Source organism: Dermacentor silvarum, chromosome 7, assembly GCF_013339745.2.
Source record: "Dermacentor silvarum isolate Dsil-2018 chromosome 7, BIME_Dsil_1.4, whole genome shotgun sequence".
Lineage (NCBI taxonomy): Eukaryota > Metazoa > Arthropoda > Arachnida > Ixodida > Ixodidae > Dermacentor > Dermacentor silvarum.
The window spans coordinates 130,024,547-130,044,661 of NC_051160.1; the positions used below are offsets into that span (position 1 = coordinate 130,024,547).

Genomic DNA, 20,115 nt, shown 5'->3' on the forward strand with positions numbered 1-20,115 from the left:
GACCAATCTCGGAGGCTGATGGCAGAAAGTGGAATCAAAACAGTTTGCAAACATTTTGAGTTATAGCGCCCCAGCTGTGCAAGAAGACGACGACGACGACGAATGCGTGAGTAGTGGTGCGAGCGCGTTCGCGCGGTTGAGCCGACGTGCACCAACCCTTTCCCCTTGGTCGCCTTATCAGGCACACACTACGTTCCGCACTACGTCATACATACACAGAGACACCTACTTTTAGACACAGGCTGGCCGCAAACCGAGCTCCGACGCGAGCGGCGATATGCGTTTGCTTTTGTTGTTGGCTCTTTCACTCTCACTTTTTAGGGGATGGTTTTTCTGTGTGGACGCCATAGAACCTCGGGTCCTAGCCAAAGACAGCTTCGCTGTAAAAAATCAACAAACATTTAGCATGAAGCAACTAGCAACATTTCGACATTCGTGAAGCCACGCATAAAATAAATCCAAGAACATGAACTGCGCGACAGCTGGTGCGACGATTTACCGGGCGTATAAAACCAAACTCGGAGGACGCTTAAGCTTCGCCTTTAAGAGTGGAACGCGATAGCATTCGTAGATCCGTGACTGCGTCTCACGCTTCCCGGCAACTGCAGCTTATGTAATCGTAATTTTTACCTGAAAACTCTGGCGGTGAACGCTATGCACGAAGGCGAGCTTTCTGGTTCTTTCTTTTTCTTACCACTCCCGGCGGGCGCCGCCGTTGCCGCGGATACGTGGAGACGAGCGCCATCTGGAGGGTGTTGCAAGGAACCGAGTGGGGCGCGCCTCTCCTACTAAGACAGACCTCAAATGGCAGCTGGAAAAAAGTGTTTTGTGCTAGAGCTTCCGCGCAATAAAATTATGTTTCCTCGTATATTCAAATTACAATCCGACGTTATCATGTCTGTAGATAGTGTGTAAGTCGTACTTAACGAATTTTCTGACGCATTTTACTTTGTCAGTAACGCCTATGCACGAAGCGGGGTATCTGTGTGGTTCGAGATGCGTCGTTCAGGATGATTTTTCTCTAACGGACAACGCCGCCGACGCCGACATCGAATTTTCTGCGACACGAGGCCCTTAACGCTCTGGCGTTAACATAATCAGTGCTTGAAAGCCGCAGAAACTTTAGCACACAACGCGACTCCCTCGTGCAGTCGTGTAACCCTAGCTAGAGCACATGGCTAAAGAAGCGGCAAGTGGCATTCAGAACCTAAGCGCAATGCCTTTAACTCGTATGCTACATGGCGGACAAACCAAACTGAAACATTTTACGCGTGATCAATTTCGTTGCTGAACCGTGTAAACACAATCGAATGCAACAAACACCGAGATGACGGAGAGAAAGTGTGAGAACAAGAACTTTCTACCGAACGCCGGCGATCCCTTGCTGCCGTCGCTTTTGTTTATCAGGTCTCGTGGTGAATGAGAACGCTGTGCCCGGCGAGGTTTTGACGTATTTCAGCCCCCCCCCCCCCCTCCAATCACACCATTGTTCTGTGACATGCCTTGACGCTACGGCCACCTCTACGTGGGAGAGGTGTTGCATTATTTCACTCTGAACACCTATATCGAACCGAGAAGTATTTAGCAGGGTCGCAGAAATATTCAGTGGACGGATGCCATCTATCCGAGCGCACGTAGCAAGGCCGGCACAGATTGGCGTGCTCTACGCGTTTACCGAGCGTTTGCAGTTTTTTTACGTGTATACTTTTGAGGTCCTTTGGCGGTGCGTGATCTCACCGAGAGAGTGGCCGTGCTTCCGGTACGAGGCAGCGATGGCGGCGTTCTGGATGACGTCCATGTAAGCGGCTGCCCTGCGGATGCTCACCTCGCAGCCTGTGGCCTCGGCTGCGCCCTTGAAACAGGCCTCGACTCGGTCCCGAAGCAATATCAGTTCCGCGTTGGAGTCGGAGCGCACGCAGAAGCGGAGCTCCGTTTCTTCCGGAATGACGTTGGCATACTTGCCACCTTCCGCGATAATACCTTTGCGAACGCAGATTAAAACAAAAGAAAAAAAAAACAATAGGCCACAAATTAGCACGTCTATATTTCTAAGTGCGGGAGGCTTGCTTAGATTGTTACGTCTCGACCACTACGCGCGCTTGCGTGACGGGCTAGTTTTTCAATACTCATTCATCAACCTCGTACAAACATGCGATTTCGTGCACACCGTGACCCACTCGCGAACTCAACACGCCTCGAGTTTTCTTTCAGATACGAACTAACGCCTCCACAACGGACGATTCTGCCGGAAATGACCTGTCTGACAAAGGATTTCGCATGTCCCGGCCTAATAACTATCTGCCACGTGTATTGTCAACGCTAATTTGTCAACGCAAATTTGTATCTATAACGAAGGAATATAGCAACCCTGATGACTGATTTGTCACTTTACAACGACCGCACGTAGCGACCCCACCACTTCCATTCGTAGACGCAAGAGAGCTGCGGTGCACATAGAAAGCGCCATCGCGCCGCAGGGTGTGGACACCGCAGTAACTATGGTAGCGGCGAACTCATAATAAGGACATTATGATTTAAGAAGGTCGGCCAGTCAATGAAAAAAAAAGCTCTTAGGAACGAAAAGTGTCGCAGGTCCTGACGGGTCCTGAATACAAGCATGATAAAATTTTCCAGATCCGATAGTTAGACGAGTGAGTGTGAGTTCATTTTGAGGGTGACTGCACAAACAGAGACGAGGACAACAAAAAAGCAAGCTAGCGGAGCAAGCGCTGTACTCTGAAGTCAGAACTTTTCTAGAGGTAACACAATTTATATGGGCTCAAGTCATGCAACCACATGGAACGGGGAGCGCAAGAACCAAACAGAAACGAATGTAATGAGTCCGAATCGTCATTGAAAAACTAGAACAACCATAATACGCGTCATGGATGCCTGCGCATAGTTCATGCAGAGTATTATGGCTGTTGTGATTGAACTTATGTAAAAGTTTTGTATAATATAGGACATTGACTCGATGCACAACAAAAGCCAATAATCAAGTTTTGTTTAGACCCGTTGCAGCCATTAAAACGGCTAAATCGGACAGGGGTATTGGAAGATGTGAGACACCAGAAGTTACCGTTATTTCATGAGGATGACTTCCGAAACACCGGTCCTGTAGCCTAGCTAGCTGCTTTACTTCAGGTTGACTGCAATTCTACACGTTTGGTGCTTGGACTTAAAATGCACTGCTAGCTTCCGTTTACAATACTGCGACGTATTTTGTCGCGGCACTACCCGATTGTCACCTGAAGCCGTACCGTGAATCCAGGAAGATGGCTTGCACTGTTGGCGGAGGAGGCCAATGTTGACGAAGGAAGCAATGGCAGCATCGAGGGCATTCACGCCTTCCCAAGGGTAAGCAGCAGCATGAGCAGACTTGCCTTTGAATCGCACCACGAGCTGCAGAATCAACATAAGCTTTATTTAGACGAACTCGACGCGAGCGGGTCGAGTCAGAAGTACAGCTGACCCGGCACGGCACCATCGCGTTAACATGCATCATGCCTAGCGACTTGGGCGAGTCGACCCACTCCTCGCAGCAGACGGGCTGGCATAAATCACATTGGCTCTCGCTCGACACGGCCCGATATTGTTTATGTGAATCGGACAACCGGAGTTCGGTCGGACAAGCCAACTAAATCAACTTTATCGGCTGGATGTAAACATACTCGTCGTTCAAGATAAGAAGTGGTGTGCACTGGCCGGACCAACAACGGTGAACCTTTCATTTTCCGATGCATCCGAGCATTTGATCTGTGTTATAATTATCGAAAGAACAGGAGACATTGAGGCTTTCTTTGGTTGATGCCTTGCCTAATGCTGCTGTCTTGCGAAATGCCTCAAACGATCAAAATGAAAGAATTAAGTGTGCGATATGGTTCAGCCGTAAAATATGGACGCAGCATGAAATCAGTAAGAAAGCTTGGCATAGGACAAGGCAAGATGTATGCACTGAAAGGATAAGCATGGTAATATCATCATTAATTTAGATGACATAGTAAAAGCAGCGGAAGAATTCTATACTGACCTGTACAGTTCCCAAAACAGTCAAGGTACTTTCGTTCGAAATAGTGATCAACCGGATACAGAAGCTGCTTATATAACTAGCGATTAAGTTAGAAGGGCCTTGAAAGACATGACCAGGGGAAAAGCGGCTGGAGAAGATGGAATAACAGTAGATTTAATCAAAGATGGAAGAGATATCATGCTTGAAAAGCTTGCGGCCCTTTATACGCAATGCCTCACAACTTCAAGTGTACCAGACAGCTGGAAGAACACCAACATTATACTTATCCATAAGAAGGGAGACGTTAAAGAATTGAAGAATTACAGACCCATTAGCTTGCTTTCAGTATATTATAAAATATTCACCAAGATAATTTCCAATAGAATCAGGGCAACACTTGACTTCAGCCAACCAAGAGAACAGGCTGGCTTCAGGAAGGGATATACTACGGTGGATCATATCTATGCCATCAATCAGGTAATCGAGAAATGTGCGGAGCACTATCAACCTCTCTATATGGCTTTCATAGATTATGCACAGGCATTTGATTCAGTAGAGATAACAGCAGTCATAGAGGCATTGTGTAATCAAGGAGTACAGGAGGCATACGTGAATATCTTAGCAAATATCTACAAGGATTCCACACAGCTACCTTGGTTCTCCACAAGAAAAGTATGAAGTTACCTATCAAGAAAGGGGTCAGGAAAAGAGACACAATCTCTCCAATGCTATTCACTGCATGCTTAGAAGAAGTATTTAAGCTCTTAGACTGGGAAGGCTTAGGAGTGAGGATCGATGGCGAATATCTCAGCAACCTTCGGTTTGCAGATGACATTGTCCTATTCAGCAACAATAGAGACGAATTACAACAAATGATTGAGGACCTTAATCGAGAAAGTGTAAGAATTGGGTTGAAGATGAATATGCAGAAGACAAAGATAATGTTCAATAGCCTGGCAAGAGAACAAGAATTCAGGATCGCCAGTCAGCCTCTAGAGTATGTAAAGGAGTACGTTTATCTAGGTCAATTACTCACAGGGGACCCCGATCATGAGAAAAAAAGTTTACAGAAGAATAAAATTGGTTGGAGTGCATACGGCAGGCATTGCCAAATCCTGACTGGGAGCTTACCACTGTCGTTGAAAAGAAAAGTATACAATAATTGCATTCTACCGGTGCTAACATATGGGGCAGAAACTTGGAGGTTAACAAAGAAGCTCGAGAACAAGTTAAGGAACGCACAAAGAGCGATGGAACGAAAAATCTTAGGAGTAACGTTAAGAGACAGGAAGAGAGCGGTGTGGATCAGAGAACAAACGGGGATAGACGATATTCTAGTTGACATTAAGCGGAAGAAATGGAGGTGGGCAGGCCATGTAATGTGTAGGATGGATAACCGGTGGACCATTAGGGTTTCAGAATGGATACCAAGAGAAGGGAAGCGCAGTCGAGGACGGCAGAAAACCAGGCGGGATGATGAAGTTAGGAAATTCGCAGGCGCAAGTTGGAATACGCTAGCGCAAGACAAGAGTTATTGGAGATCTCAGGGAGAGGCCTTCTTCCTGCAGTGGACATAAATGTAGGCTGCTGCTGATGATGATGATGGTTCAGTCGAGCCACAGTTTCCCAGCACAGCCCGATGGTCTAAAAGATATGTCACAATCGCATATGTGCGGGGTGCGGGAGCCTGCCGACGGCCACGCGGACGCCCCAAGTGCGCCATTTGTTGGGATGATCCATGAACTGGTCCCCGCACATTTCCCAAAAGACAAAAGTCGGTAAATCTGAAATCAAGACCACAGAGCAAGGAACCAACCAAGACCTAGCTACGGTGGTTAGCCAATGAAGAAGACGACTCTTAGCTGGAGTTCCAACCGAGGACGGATCGTCGCAGCCGGTCCCGTACCCGCACGCCATCGTGGAGCTGAGCTTGGTCCGGGCAGCCGGGCCAGAGAAAACGGTCGGCATCCCGACCCTATGTCCTCCAGCAGCAAAACAGCCGACAAGAAAGATGTAAACCCCGAGAAGCAAGTCACCAGGGAAAATCGCCACGCAAATCACCAGCGTGGTACGGAGCATCCCTCAAAATAATCAGGTGAGCTGGGCACAAGTCGCATCTCCTCCTGGAAAATCTAAGACTGCACAAAAACAAATCACACACAACGCCGAGTATACAAGATAATAGTCGAAGAAAACAAACTATTTCGTAACAGTTTAGGCGAGCTACGAGCCGAGTTTGAAGGTTTTAAGCGCATGGTAAATACATAACAGCAAATCACAGCAACCCATAAAAATGATGGACCAGACTTCCAAAGCACCGCAGACACCACTGCAACAAAGTACTGCCTCGAGCGCGCAATCGGCAATGATGGAACAGTTAGCACAAAACATGCAGCTGATACTCACTGAGATACACAAACTCAAGCGAACGGCACAGGATTCAGAAACAAAAGAAGCAGCCGTCCCCCGAAAACATGGTCAGCCAGAGCCAGGGAGCTCCTACTCGGACACTGAATGTCATGGAGCACATCGATAGTGACAGTACCATTCATAGATAGGACGACAAACAACATCAAGACCCTACACGCAAGAATCTGGCTATAGAATGGCTGCACGCTGCGCAAGAAATTGGCCAATGACCGATCCCACCGACCGATCTGGGCATGCGCCGGTTTTCCGGAAGTAGCACTGCCACCATCTTGGTTGTAGACAACTGTTCAACCACACCACTGCAGTCCGCGCTCGCTGAGTACTGCGCACGAACTTCCCAGACATCTCTGCGACTCCACCACCGAGAAACATTCGACATGTATTTCAAGAAATTACATCGCTGTTCATTGCAGCATGCGAGGCGAACGTTGAAAAGTACCGGCTGCACTTTAATTTCGGTTGTTACCCGCTGATTACGCGTTGAGTCAACGTCGTTGAGCTTGCGGAGAACTTTGTAGGGTGCTGTGTAGCGAGGGAGGAGCTTCTTGCGCAGGCCTTGGCGTCGAGACGGCGTCCAGAGTACGACCAGAGATTCAGAAGGGCACTCCACTTCGCGGTGCCAGCTATCATAGCGCTCTTTTTGGGAGGACTGCGACGCACATAGCCTACTGTGAGCAACCTGGCGAGCCATTCTGGCTCGAGAGAGGACGCCCTGAGCATATGCGGTTGGTACGGATGGATCAGCAGGAAGGAGCGTCTCGAAGGGCAATGCTGGGTTGCGGCCGTACAGGGGAAAGAACGGCGAATAGCCGGCAGTGTCATGTCGGGATGAGTTGTAGGCAAAAGTAACGTAGGGTAGGGCGGCGTCCCAATCGCGGTGATCAGTAGAGACGTACATGGACAGCATATCCTTGAGTCTTCGGTTGAGCCGCTGGGTAAGACCGTTGGTCTGTGGATGGTAGGCTGTCGTAAGGCGATGTTCGGTACAGCAGCTACGCAGAATTTCGTCAATTACCTTCGCAAGGAAACAGCGGCCACGATCCGTAAGAAGCTGACGCGGAGCCCCGTGACGAAGAATGACGTCGTTGAGCAGAAAGTCGGGAACGTCGGTGGCGCAGCTACTGGGCATGGCGCGCGTGCTGGCATATCTGGTGGCGGAGTCAGTTGCGACGGCAATCCATTTGTTGCCGGATACGGACGTAGGGAAAGCTCCGAGCAAGTCAAGGCCGATGCGGAAGAAAGGCTCCGGTGGAATGTCGACAGGTTGAAGCAGGCCAGCCTGAGGAAGAGCAGGACGTTTGCGGCGTTGACAGCGCTCGCAGGCAGCAACGTATTGGCGCACCGAATGATAAAAGCCAGTCCAAAAGAACCGCTGTCGCACGCTGTCGTAGGTGCGTGAAACGCCCAGGTGGCCGGCAGTTGGAGCATCATGCAGATGTTGAAGAATGGTGGTGCGCAGGTGTCGGGGAATAACTAGCAGGAATTCTGGCCCGTCAGGTTTCATCTTGCGACGGTAAAGGACGTCATCGCGCAGGACATACTGGCGTAGAGCAGGGTCGGAACGGGCAGAAGAGAGTCGCTGAATGGTGAGCTTTAGGGCTGCGTCCCGACGCTGTTCGGTGCTGATGTCGCGTAAATCAGAGATGGCCAGTACACAGGAATCATGCTTGTGGTCAGCGACGCTAGCAGGGTCCACCGGATGGCGCGAAAGACAATCGGCATCGTGATGTAGCCTGCCCGATTTATAAAGTACCTCAAAGGTATATTCCTGTAGCCTCAGAGCCCAGCGACCAAGTCGACCAGTTGGATCCTTGAGCGAGGACAGTCGCATTCATGAAGCGCATACACGTTGGCCACTGAGATGCCTTGCGGGAGAGCTTGGGTCAAGTTGCTGAAGTTGAGAAGCGGTAGCTGGACGTGGTTGCCGACCGCAGTCACGAGGGTGTGCGGCACAGCAATATTTCTAGTCAACAGTACTTCAACTTGTGGAGACACAATGTAGTCGCCGTCTGAAACTGGTGATGCCGTCGTCAAGGCAACACACGTGGCGGCTTGCGGTGACAACCGAACATAATCGACAGAGCATAAGCGGTGTGACGGTAAATCCGGAACATCTGCCAGCTGAGGAAGCTCAAGTTGAAGGACGCCGGTTGCACAGTAAATGAGAGCTGCATGGGCCGACAAGAAATCGAGTCCGAGAATGACGTCGTTGGGGCACTGCTCGAGAACAGTAAACAGTAACAGTAAACAGTAACAGTAAACAGTAAACAAAACAGATATATGGTGACCGGCGATGGTGATGCGAGCTGTACACATTCCGATGACTGCGGGACTTCTTCCACCAGTGACGCGAATAATACCAGTAGCGGCGGGGGTAAGTACTTTCCTGAGGCGGCGACGAATGTGATTACTCATCACGGATATTTGTGCCCCAGTATCGACGAGTGCGGGAACAGTTAAGCCGTCAACGTCAACGTCGATCAAGTTTCGTCGCGTCGGCAATACGAGGAGAGGATTTGAGGTGCAAGTCGAAGATGCAGCGTCACCTCTAAGAGCTGCATCCCTTAGTTTCCCTGTTGAAGGTTGAGCAGCGATGTCGGACGTCGACGTAGAGACGAAGGAGACGATGGCCGACGCGCTAGCGGCGAACGGGACTGGTGACCTCGGGGCGAAAGGGAAATGGCTGTGCGGCGTAGGGGTGGCATCGTTGTATGGCTCAAAAGGCCTGGAAGTGGCGGTAGCTGTCAGTGTTGTATGGCTGGCATGGCTGAGCGGGCTAAAAACGGCTGTAGTTGTCGGTGCGGCTAGCAGTGTCATCCCGGGTTAACGGCGACGCCCAACAGTTGTTGCAATGGCGCACGACGTGACCGATACGGCGGCAGTGGAAACAAATCGGCCGGTCATCTGCCATCCGCCATTCAGCCGGATTACGAGAGCGCGTATAAAACCGTTGTTCCTGAGGCGGTGATCTCGGGCGAGGCGGCGACCTAGGGCGAAAGTCAGTTGTCCGAGACTGAGCAACGGTGCAGACGGCGAAACCCAAGTTGCCAAGTTCCTCCCGCACAATGGACTGGACCAGGGAAACGGCCGGCACGTGAAAATCGCCGTGGCCGTTGTTGGGGAGAGCAGGAGCAATTGCCTTGATTTCCCGACGTACGATTCGTGTAATTTCCGATGGTGGCGACAACTGCCGACGAGAGGCCTGTCCATCTTCGCATGATGATGTCGGGGCGGTGTTCGGTAGCCGAGCGAATGACCTCGCAATACGCCGACTTTTGGCCTGCTCAAAACGCCGGCATTCTTCAATAATTGCGTCGACGGTCGCACAATTTCGGCACAGTAATAGGTTGAACGCATCGTCTGCGATTCCCTTTAGTACGTGACCAACCTTGTCCGACTCCGTCATGTTCGTGTCCACTTTATGGCAAAGAGCCAAGACGTCCTGAATGTATGATATGTATGGTTCCGTGGACGTCTGAGCGCGGATGGATAGCTCTTGCGTAGCGGCCGCCTTTCGACCCATGGGCTTCCCAAACAAGGCCCTAAGTTTTGTTTTGAAGGTGTCCCAACTTCCAATCTCTGCCTCATGGTTATCAAACCACACAATTGCCGTTCCTATGAGGTAATATAGCACGTTCGCCAGCATCATCGTCGGATCCCAACGATTGACCTCACTGATGCGTTCATAATTGGCAATCCAATCGTCAACGTCAACTTCATCCGTACCGTAGAACGTTCCCGGGTCTTTAGGGTGCGTGACGACGATCATTGACGTTGTGATCGGCGCTGGTGCAGGCATCGCACTGGCCGGCGCAGGCGGCGTGGTCGTGGCTTCGTCAGTCATAATGATGACCCCGACTCGACGACCACTGCGGAGCTCCGTTGTACAGCGCTTCTTCTGGTACCCCGCACCTCCACCAAATTGTCACGGGAATTCACAAGTACACCGGAGAGACAATATATACAGGCTGCTGCTACCAGAGAATGGCTGACAGCATCTCACGAGGCTTGTCCCATCTTCTTCCTCTTCGCCTAGCACAAGCGGTCCTTTAATGGCAGGCTCATACACAATGCCTCGTAGCATCATTACCGCGAAATAAACAAAAGTAGTATTCTTCATGCCTACTGTATGAATTTAGGCTGAATCAAGCAACATACGTTCGCTTTCGTGTCCATAAGCGAACGTATGTTGATTGTGCCACAAGCAACATACGATTTGCTTCTGGCAGTTAAACAACAGCGCGAAATGCTCCAATAGTGTTAGAAGGCGTAGACTAAGCCAAAGCCCTTGCTTTCCTAAATTACAGATATAGGTTTTTCAGGTGCTTCTCAGCTATACAATGTGCGAACTGATGCGTTCCCCTTTTTTAAATCTTCTCTTGTTTTGTTATCTTTTCTGCCCTTGCACCACCCCCCTGTGCGGAGAACCCAACCGGACACTTAATCTGGTTAACCTCTCTGCCTTTCACCGCTTGTTTTCCTCCTCCTTCTCAGCTATAACTTTCCCCAAGAGTGCGCACACGTCCTAAGTATCTCGTTCTCAGGAAAAAGAGTTGAGCTGCTTCCTATTGGCCCTCTAGGACCAATTTTCGGTGTGAGAAGGGGAGGTCCTGCAAGGCTGCCTTATAGAATCTGTAGAGAGCAGATTGCAGGCCGTTGAATATTTGTTCCCGTTCATCGCGGCTTCCCGCTTTTGGTGTATGAACGCGAAGTATGGCTTACGGAGTGGTGTAGCACTGACGGTACAGTGCCTTCAAATGCTGATCTCTGTCCTTTAAGAATATAAATGCTTATTTTTGCTTTTAGCACCTGATTATGCATTTTAGGGCGCTCTTTCTGTTTGGAAAGCTCGATGCGGTTACTTCATTTCATAAGACCTGGCAGCATTTGTGGACGCTGTTGCTAGCGGCAAAACACCTGGCAACAGCGACCTAGCAAATTAGCGGTTGCGTTGTCAACGTTAGATGAACCTTTGAGGGCCTCTCACTGTTGATCCGGCTCGTGGATAGAAACGCCAGAGAAAATGTTCACGAGAAGTCTTCTTCGGCAGAGGATGCGCAGCTCCATGTTAGATTTCGCACAGGGATTCGAGATAAAAATGCACAGCATTCTGTAAAAGGTGTACTGCAGAGGGTAGCTTGGAACGACTGCTGACTGTAGGTGGCTCTGCGTGTCTTAGGTGGAGGAGTGCAAAGTACGCTGGAAGCGCTGTTGAACGCAGTTGCACGGTTCCCCTTTACAGTGGCTCCGCTCATAATTCGGCTGTACAGATACACCAGCCGACGCTCTGTTGACGCTCTGCATGTCCTTCTTCCAAAAATGGCCGCTCACCCCACCCTCCCCCGCTCTTGAATAACTATATATATATATATATATATATATATATATATATATATTGTGAGATAACGTTTAGGCTGTCACTCTCTTCGTTATTCTCTCAAGCGAGAGCCCCACCACCAGGCCCAAAATGGGGATGATGAGTATGTACAGATGCGAATATGAAGCGTATGAATAATTCTCACACTACTTTCCCCGCGCACGTAAGCGGCCAGCTAGGCCGCGACTTTGCCAGGAGGGAAACGCCGAACGAATCGTTTGAGACGCGAAACGTGAACGATCTCCGAACCACGACAACGATGGCCCGAAGAAACCTCGACGGGAGTAACACGATAGTTCACTGGAGATGTTTGTTCATTAATAATGTAGGGGCCAAGGAAGCGCGAATTCAAACTTCTCACACAAACCGGGTGTACGAATGGGCGTCGAAAGGAGTACTTCACCTCCAGGACGAAAGGAGACGTCTCGACGAGAGATGTCGTAACGTTGCTTGCGGTCTAGTTGACTGACTTCTGTGTTGAAGCGTGTACGGTCACGACATTCGTGAAGACGCGAGACCAACTGTTCGGGTATACTGGCCGAGGTGTTAGTTGGGGCAGTTAAGAAAGCGGCGTCGATGGTGAATGACGGCGAACGGCCGTAAACGAGGTAGAAGGGTGAGTACCCTGTAGTTCGCTGGATGGAAGTGTTGTGAGCAAACGTCACAAAAGGTAAAAATTTCTCCCAGTTGTCGTGGCTTGGCCCGATATACATTGCTATCATATCTGTTAGTGTGCGATGAAATCGCTCTGTTAAGCCATTTGTTTGGGGGTGGTACGCGGATGTCGTCTTATTAACTGTGCCACAAGCTCTGAGTACGTCTTCTATCAATTGTTGACATGAAAGTCTTGCCGCAACCACTCAACAGTACATGAGGTGCACCATGACGCAGCAAAATGCCATCCAGAAAGAAGTCGGCAACGTCTGAGGCCGAACTAGAGCGCAGAGGCACGCTATCTGCGTACCGTGTGAGGTGGTCTACAGCTCTCACGATCCACCGATAACCTGCTGGCGTTATGGGCAGGGGTCCGGCCAAGTCTATTCCAACTGTGGCAAAAGGTGTCTCGGGACATGGGATGGGCTGTAAAAGGCCAGCAGGAGGCGAAGTCGGTCGTTTCCGCCGTTGACACTGGACGCAAGAAGCGACGTACTTGGCCATAAAGGTAGACATGCCTGGCCAAAAGAAACTGCTCCGAACGCGGTGGTGTTTTGTGGAAACCCAAGTGGCCAGCAGATGGGTCGTCGTGAAATGCTTCAATGATTTTTGTGCGCAGCTAACGTGGAAGAACAGGCACCCAGCGGTGTCCGTCGGTGCTATAAATGCAGCGGTGCAGCACATCGTTGTCGAGCTTAAATAGTCGCAGTTGTCGACGTAATCGGGCATTCGGTGCAGAAATAGTACCGCACAGCCGTTGGATGATGATGTTGCAGTAGGGATCAGAACGTTGACTACGAGCCGAACTGAGTGCTGCGATTAGAAGATGGCGTGTCAGTAACAGCTAGCGGTAATAACGTAAGTGGAGATATAGTCTCATCATAAAGTGGCGCGGAATGGAGAGACGTGCTCGAAGATAATAGTGGCAGCGGGCAGCCAGACAGAGCGTCGGCATCTTGATTTTTTTTCCAGACTTGTACACAACGTCAAAATCGTATTCTTTTAATCGGACCACTCAGCGACCAAGGCGTCCAGACAAATTTTTCAGTGACAACAACCAGCATAAAGCGTGATGGTCGGTTATGACAGTGAAGTGGCGTCCATAAAGATATGGGCGAAATTTTTGTATGGCCCAAACTACTGCGAGGCATTCCTGCTCTGTGATCGAGTAGTTCTGTTCGGCAGCCGTTAATGCGCGACTGGCATACGCAACAACTCTCTCTCGTGCAGTGGTATCACGCTGTAGAAGGACAGCACCGATCCCATGGCCACTAGCGTCGGTGTGCAAACAAGTAGGTGCGTTCTCATCGAAGTGACACAGGACGGGGTCGGATTGTCAAGGCTTGGTTGAGGGCTTGGAAAGAAAGCTCGCAGTTGTCTGTCCAAGTGAGAGCAGTGCCCGACGTCAGCAACTTGTGCAGCGGCGGCGCCATGGCAGCAAAATGACTGATGAAGCGGCGGAAGTAGGAAGCCAGGCTCAAGAAACTTCTTAATTGTTTTTGATTTTCAGGGCGAGGGAAGCGAATCACGTCAGCAACCTTGTCAGGATCTAGTCGAACGCCATCTTTACTGATAAGGTGGCCCAACACTTTGATGTTCTTTCGGGCAAAATGACATTTGTTTGTGTTGAGTTCGAGTCCAGCGTTAGATATGCACGTTAAAACGTCGTCCAAACGCTCAAGGTGCTGACGAAAAGTTGCAGAAAAAATTACGATGTCGTCTAAATAACACAGGACAGGTCTTCCACTTAAGGCCGCCTAAAACTGTGTTGATCATGCGTTCAAATGTTGCAGGAGCATTACATAAACCGAAGGGCATGACGTTGAAATCGTAAAGTCCATCTGGTGTTGCAAAGGCTGTCTTGTCCTTGTCCGCTTCGTGCATGGGGATTTGCCAGTACCCGGATCGAAGGTCGAGACTTGAGAAATATTCAGCGCCCTGGAGGGAGTCAATGGCATCGTGGATTCTTGGCATCGGATATACGTCTTTTGGCGCGATCTTATTAATTAAGTGCTCGATAATCGATGCAAAATCGTAGAGAGCCGTCTTTCTTGCGGACCAACACAACAAGAGACGACCAAGAACTGGACGATGGCCGAATGATGTCTCTTTTAAGCATGTCATCAACGTTGTCCGCAATGATTTTTCGTTCTGCGGAAGACACGCGATACGGGCGACGGCGTTCAATCGAACTGCCTTCGGTTTCGATGCGATGCACAGCAACGGAGTAAACGTCAAACAAAGCGCTGTGTTTTTCCAGTAGGGCCAAAAGTTCTTCTTTCTGCGCAGCAGTCAGATCGGGATTTATCGCGGCCGTTAAAGCAGTGGACGCAGCATGATCGTCAGTTGTGGTAGACAAAGCTGGTGATTCGGTGTGAAGGGGTACTGGTGAAAGAGGTTCGGTGTCAGTAAAGCAGGTCACAGCGGTGCCCTGCGAGAGCACTACTGGCGAAGAAGTAGGGTTATGCACAGCGATAAACGCTCTACCGTCCTGAAATCGCACCAGGCTAGGAGCAATGCCCGGGCTAGGAGCAATGCCCGGCACCAGGCCAGGAGCAACTTCTGCAGAAATTATGCGGAATTTCTGCAAAAGTTCGCTTAGTGAATTCCGCCCCTGCGGCCAGATTCACAAAGCTTTGATTTCGCAAGTTGGCTTTGCCATTGGCTGTCTGCATTCGCTAATGATTAGTCTGGCATCCTGATTGGATAAAATTTTTTCTTACGAAACATTCTAGCGGAACAAGTTTTTGTGAATTCGGGCCATAGGGCGAAATTCAGAAAGCGAACTTACGAACAAATTTTGGCGTAGGAAACATCTTACCAAAAAAGCGTATTCACACAGCTAAAACTGTTCGTAAGACCAGCAAGCTTAAGATGCCCGCCATTCCAGAGACGAGCGCTGTAGTCGAAAAAATGCGCATATGTAAGAGTAGCACAGGCATGTGCGAACTTCAGTACTTCCGCCAATAGTAAGCGTGGGTCGATTCACAAAACCTAAACAGCCGTCGGAGATGACGGCTTAGAAGGAATTTCTACGATATGGGTGTAGCAGTTTTACGAACATCATTATGTCTATCTGCGCCGCTCGAGCTGACGCACGTAATCGTTGGAACGCACTGTTGCGGCTGATTGACCCGAGGCCACAACTGGTAGCCGAGGATGTCGTGGGTTCATATCGTTGTGGCACGCTCTGATTTCTTATCTCAAAGTGCGTTGAGCTGTTTCAGTGCATAACTATATTGAGCGTGCACTGCTGTGCAAGGCAGTAACAATAATGCTGTGCGGCGAACTTTGCCTAATGTCTGATAGGCTGTGTTTTGGTATGCGTGCAGTAGTCTGACTTTTCATGTTCGTCATGACACTCTATTGAGTGTTAGCAAATAGATGTGTAGTGCCCGTCCCTGACAACCGTTAAGTTTGTCATTGATGTGTTTTGAGTACTTCTATCGTATTTGTTTTCTAGTTTGAGCTTTCTCTTGCTCATAAGGCTGCGGATGATTGTTTTTTTCCAACGCTTTAAAGCTATAATTCTCTATGCGAGATGAAACAACGGAAGAATGCCTAAACGTTTTGAATTATCGATACTTGCTGCTGTTGCGCAATTCGCTGTCGTCTTCTGTGCTGTTAGCTTCGGCCTTCTCTTATATAACTCATTGTTTTAATTCAGCACTAAGTTGAAGGGACGCAGAGTCTGTGCCCGCGGTGTTGCTCATTCTGTGGCCTACGGTGAATACGCCACGTATGCGTACGACGGATGGCAACCCTGTCTATGATATGAAGTAGGACGTCAATACGATGACCTAAAAAAAAGAAATGGCGAATAAAATCAGGTACCACCATTGATACGAAAATCATGTGGACTGCTTAAACAAGAGTGATGCTGTGAAATAAAATATATTTCACGAACGAAACAAACAAGTGTCGCATGAGTGCACCCGCAGGCGAACGCGCACGCGCACGCTCGCAGTTATCCCCCAAACCAGACTTCGGGAAATGTGGCGGCGATGTGTCATGCTTTCATCGTATGGACATTGATCTACACCTGCTCCTGAAGTGGTCACCTACACATCCAGAATGAAGTTGCCGGCTTCTGAGGGCACACCGATGTCACCAGACTTCTAGCCAATCTGCAACATCGGCCTCAAAGACCAAGCAATGGTTTTCACCTCCTTCTTGAAACATGATGATGGCACTCACAGTTTGATTACAGTGTCCATCAACCGATGCGAACACAGTTGGTGCCAAGCCTGCGGCCTTGGTTACTTCAATCCGTGAGTAGAATCCTGTCCTAACTGTTGATCGGGAGGTAATACTGTGCCTACTCTATGAGAACATCTATTGAAATTAATAATGAACGTGTAATAAAAACGACAACAGAGGTAACAATACGCATACAAGATAAACGCTTTTGTTGTTCCCTCACCCCCAATTTTGTCATCTACGTTGTCTTAGCTGCGTTTGTCTTTCCTACATGTTTTTATATTCATCTTCTTCTTCACTCCATATTGATTAATATAGTTACTAGATGAGAACTAACTACCTCAGCAACAAGTCACCTCAGCAAGAACACACGTTGAACAGAATACAAGTTTCGCTGATGGCGATGCAATGAAAGGAAATTTCAGGTTTTAGCTACTTGCACCGCGTGATGCCTATAGGAAGTTCACTTGCGAAGCGTATGAATTATGCAGTAACTGCGACGTTGAAGGTTAGATTGTATATTAGTTACGCGAAAGTGACACAGAAAACGCATGAAAAAGCGACAAACAGCATTCTTGTGATGATTCAAGGACACAAATTCTGACTCAACCGCTCAATTACTAAAAAAAGTTGGCGCGCATAACAGAGGCGTCTGAGTAGTGAAAATATTTCTGGAACTTGAGATGTTTTGAGTCCTTGCACAGATATATTTTTTGTGCCTTTACCTAGCCTGAGCTTCGGAGAGTGTTCTTTGTGCTTAGATTCCTTTATGCAGAATGACTCAGCGCTGGTTTATCCTCGCGGTCTCTATTTGGGGTGTACAGTCAACGCGCATTTGATGAATGCTCGTTGTAATCGCATGCTCCAGCTCACCTCCTGCGACGCTGAACAAAGAGGCGCCACAACATCGGCGGGAGTCGGGTGCGACATGATGGCCACTTCGATGCCGTCGAGCGCCCCCTGGCGGATGAGCAGTTCCTTGCCACAGGCGTACTCCTCGGCGGGCGTGCCAAGAACCACCAGCTGTTGAGGGCAAGGCGAAAGACGTGCTTACAACGCCGACACAGAAGACTCAACAAAGAAACGTTGTGATGTAGCCGGCGTTACGCGCTCAGACTGGCAATAATTTGGCATAACAGTTAAGAAAGAATAAAACACCGAGATTGAGCGCGCGGATGTTACTGTCCTGCCGAGGAGCGACGAATGTGCAATCTGAAAGCTATCATCAGCAAATAATTTTCTTCAGCAGCCCATTAGCAGGAACGAAGTTGACTACATGGTAAGAAGGAACCGGACTTAGTGAATGAATAAACTTATCGTGAAAGCGAGGATCACCAGGAAGGAATTGTCAGGAGTGTCAGAGTGAGCTAGGGTGTAGTTGGGAAGCACACCTGAGGGAATCAAAGTGAACTTACCAAATATCCCTGAAATTCAAGTAACATTCTCATTTGTGAGGTCCATTGCTGACCGACAAAGTAAAATCTAACCGGTGAGAAAAAGAGCCCAAAACGTTTTAAGGAAATTGGGGTCAGCCACGCGAATTATGAAATAAAATAACATACGTCAACACCATTTATAGAAATGGTATCTAATTCTGATTGAGTTTGTGTCACTTCAAAGAATGATGTTGAATCAGCATACACAGCTTTCATCTCTATAATATCCAATTGCGTATCTTCATCGGCAACATGTGTACAGTGTCATAAACGTTATTCTTTCCCTAGAAACCGATGGTTAACAAAGGGACTACTTAATAGCCTGCGTAAGAAAGATACCTTATATAAAAAAGAAAAAAAGACAACCATTTAATGTGCATCTACTTGATCGTTACAATCAGTATTGTAATACACTGAATGTTCTAATGAAGGGTGTTAAAAAGCGCTATTAGCAAAAGGAAATAATTGTACCGGTTCAGACATAAAAAACAATGGCGCTTGATCAATTCCTTTCTCAATAAAACCATTATCCCTCCTATAGCCAACATTCATCATGAAGGATCAGTAATATCTAACCCATTAGATATCGCTAATGCATTTAGTGGCTACTTCTCTCCAATACCTGTTCAATCCAGTACGCATGACGAACTTGATCATTGTGGTCACTCATTTTTTCTTTTTTCCTGCTACCCCCCCCCCCCCCCAAAAAAAAAAAAAGCAAGGACGTGAGGCAGGCCGCCCAGCTGCGAAGAGCCCGACCCCTGCGTCTCCCTAGACGGGACGCCAATCCCGAACGTCGATAAGCTACGAATACTGGGACTTCTCATTCACAAGGACGGATTCAGAGCGGCCAGCCTACCAAGACTACAACGCACCCTTTCGCAACTCACACACCTCCTCAAGGGGATCTCAAGTCATAGAAGCGGGCTCAAGGAGCACGACACGCTAAGAATAATACAAGCACTGCTCACCAGCCGCATCGCATACGGTATGCCGTACCTGGCTTTAAAGGATGGAGAAACAGAAAAGATCAACATCATGATGAGGAACGCAGTCAAAGTCGCCATGGGACTCCCCCCTCCCATGGCCTCTACTATACACGTGTCCTTAAGATGGGCGTCCACAACACTTGGCAAGAGCTCGCCGAAGCGCACAAGAAGAGCCAACTGGAACGACTCAAGCTCACGCCCACCGGGAGATCAGTACTCCGACACATTAACTACAGCGAGACGTATGTCGCAGACACGGACAAGAAAGAACGAATACCATCGGACGTTCGAGAGTCCCTCTGCATCGCACCAGTCCCGCACAACATGCATCTCATATACCACAAGAGTAGCAGGCAAGCTAGAGCCAACGCCATCAAACGAAGATTTCCAAAGATTTATTCCATTTCTTTATGGAAAAATAAACCTGATTTGATTTGATTTAAGTAAGATACAGACGCTCGCTACACCGACGCGGCCAAGTATCCGCATCGAAACGCGTACTCTCTTAACGTCGTAGACTCCCCAGGCCGCAAGTTAGTATCGGCAACAGTCAAGCCAAGCAACTCGAAACGGCGGAAGAAGCGGCAATTGCTCTCGCCACCACCACATGCACAGACGCAGCCGTCATTTTCACAGACTCTCAGGCCGCCCGTAGAAACTTCTGGAGGGGCCGCTCTCTTCTTCCTTTTTCTCTTCTTCCTGCTACCCCAAAGGAGGTACGAAGACCAATCACAAGTGTACAATCCTCTAGCACAGGTGTCGATAATATTTCTGCTAACCATGTGACAATGATTGTTGATGATATTGCGGTTGTGCTCACCTACATAATCAATCTAATTTTTGTAACCGGTGTATTTGCCCGTGAGTTAAAGATGAGTATTCCGGTATTTCAAAAGATGACAGATGCCTAATTTCTAATTATATGCCGATATTTATTCTCCTCCTTTTTAGCAAATTGAAAAAGTAATACATGTTCGCCTGTCTAGGTACCTAACGAAATTTAACCTATTTCATCCGAAA

At 48.7% G+C, this 20,115-nt stretch overlaps 1 protein-coding gene across 2 annotated transcripts in view; it reads right to left on the minus strand.

Moving 5' to 3' along the window:
* Positions 1 to 20,115, minus strand: part of LOC125946976 (peptidase M20 domain-containing protein 2-like) — a 180,138-nt gene that overhangs the window by 20,064 nt on the left and 139,959 nt on the right. For both annotated transcript variants that reach the window (XM_049671213.1, XM_049671212.1), the window contains exons 3-5: positions 17,544 to 17,693; positions 3,261 to 3,402; positions 1,738 to 1,980 (exon numbers count right to left, since the gene is read on the minus strand). In XM_049671213.1, the coding sequence (XP_049527170.1) occupies positions 1,738 to 1,980; positions 3,261 to 3,402; positions 17,544 to 17,693 (535 nt within the window). The remainder of the gene's footprint in view (positions 1 to 1,737; positions 1,981 to 3,260; positions 3,403 to 17,543; positions 17,694 to 20,115) is intronic.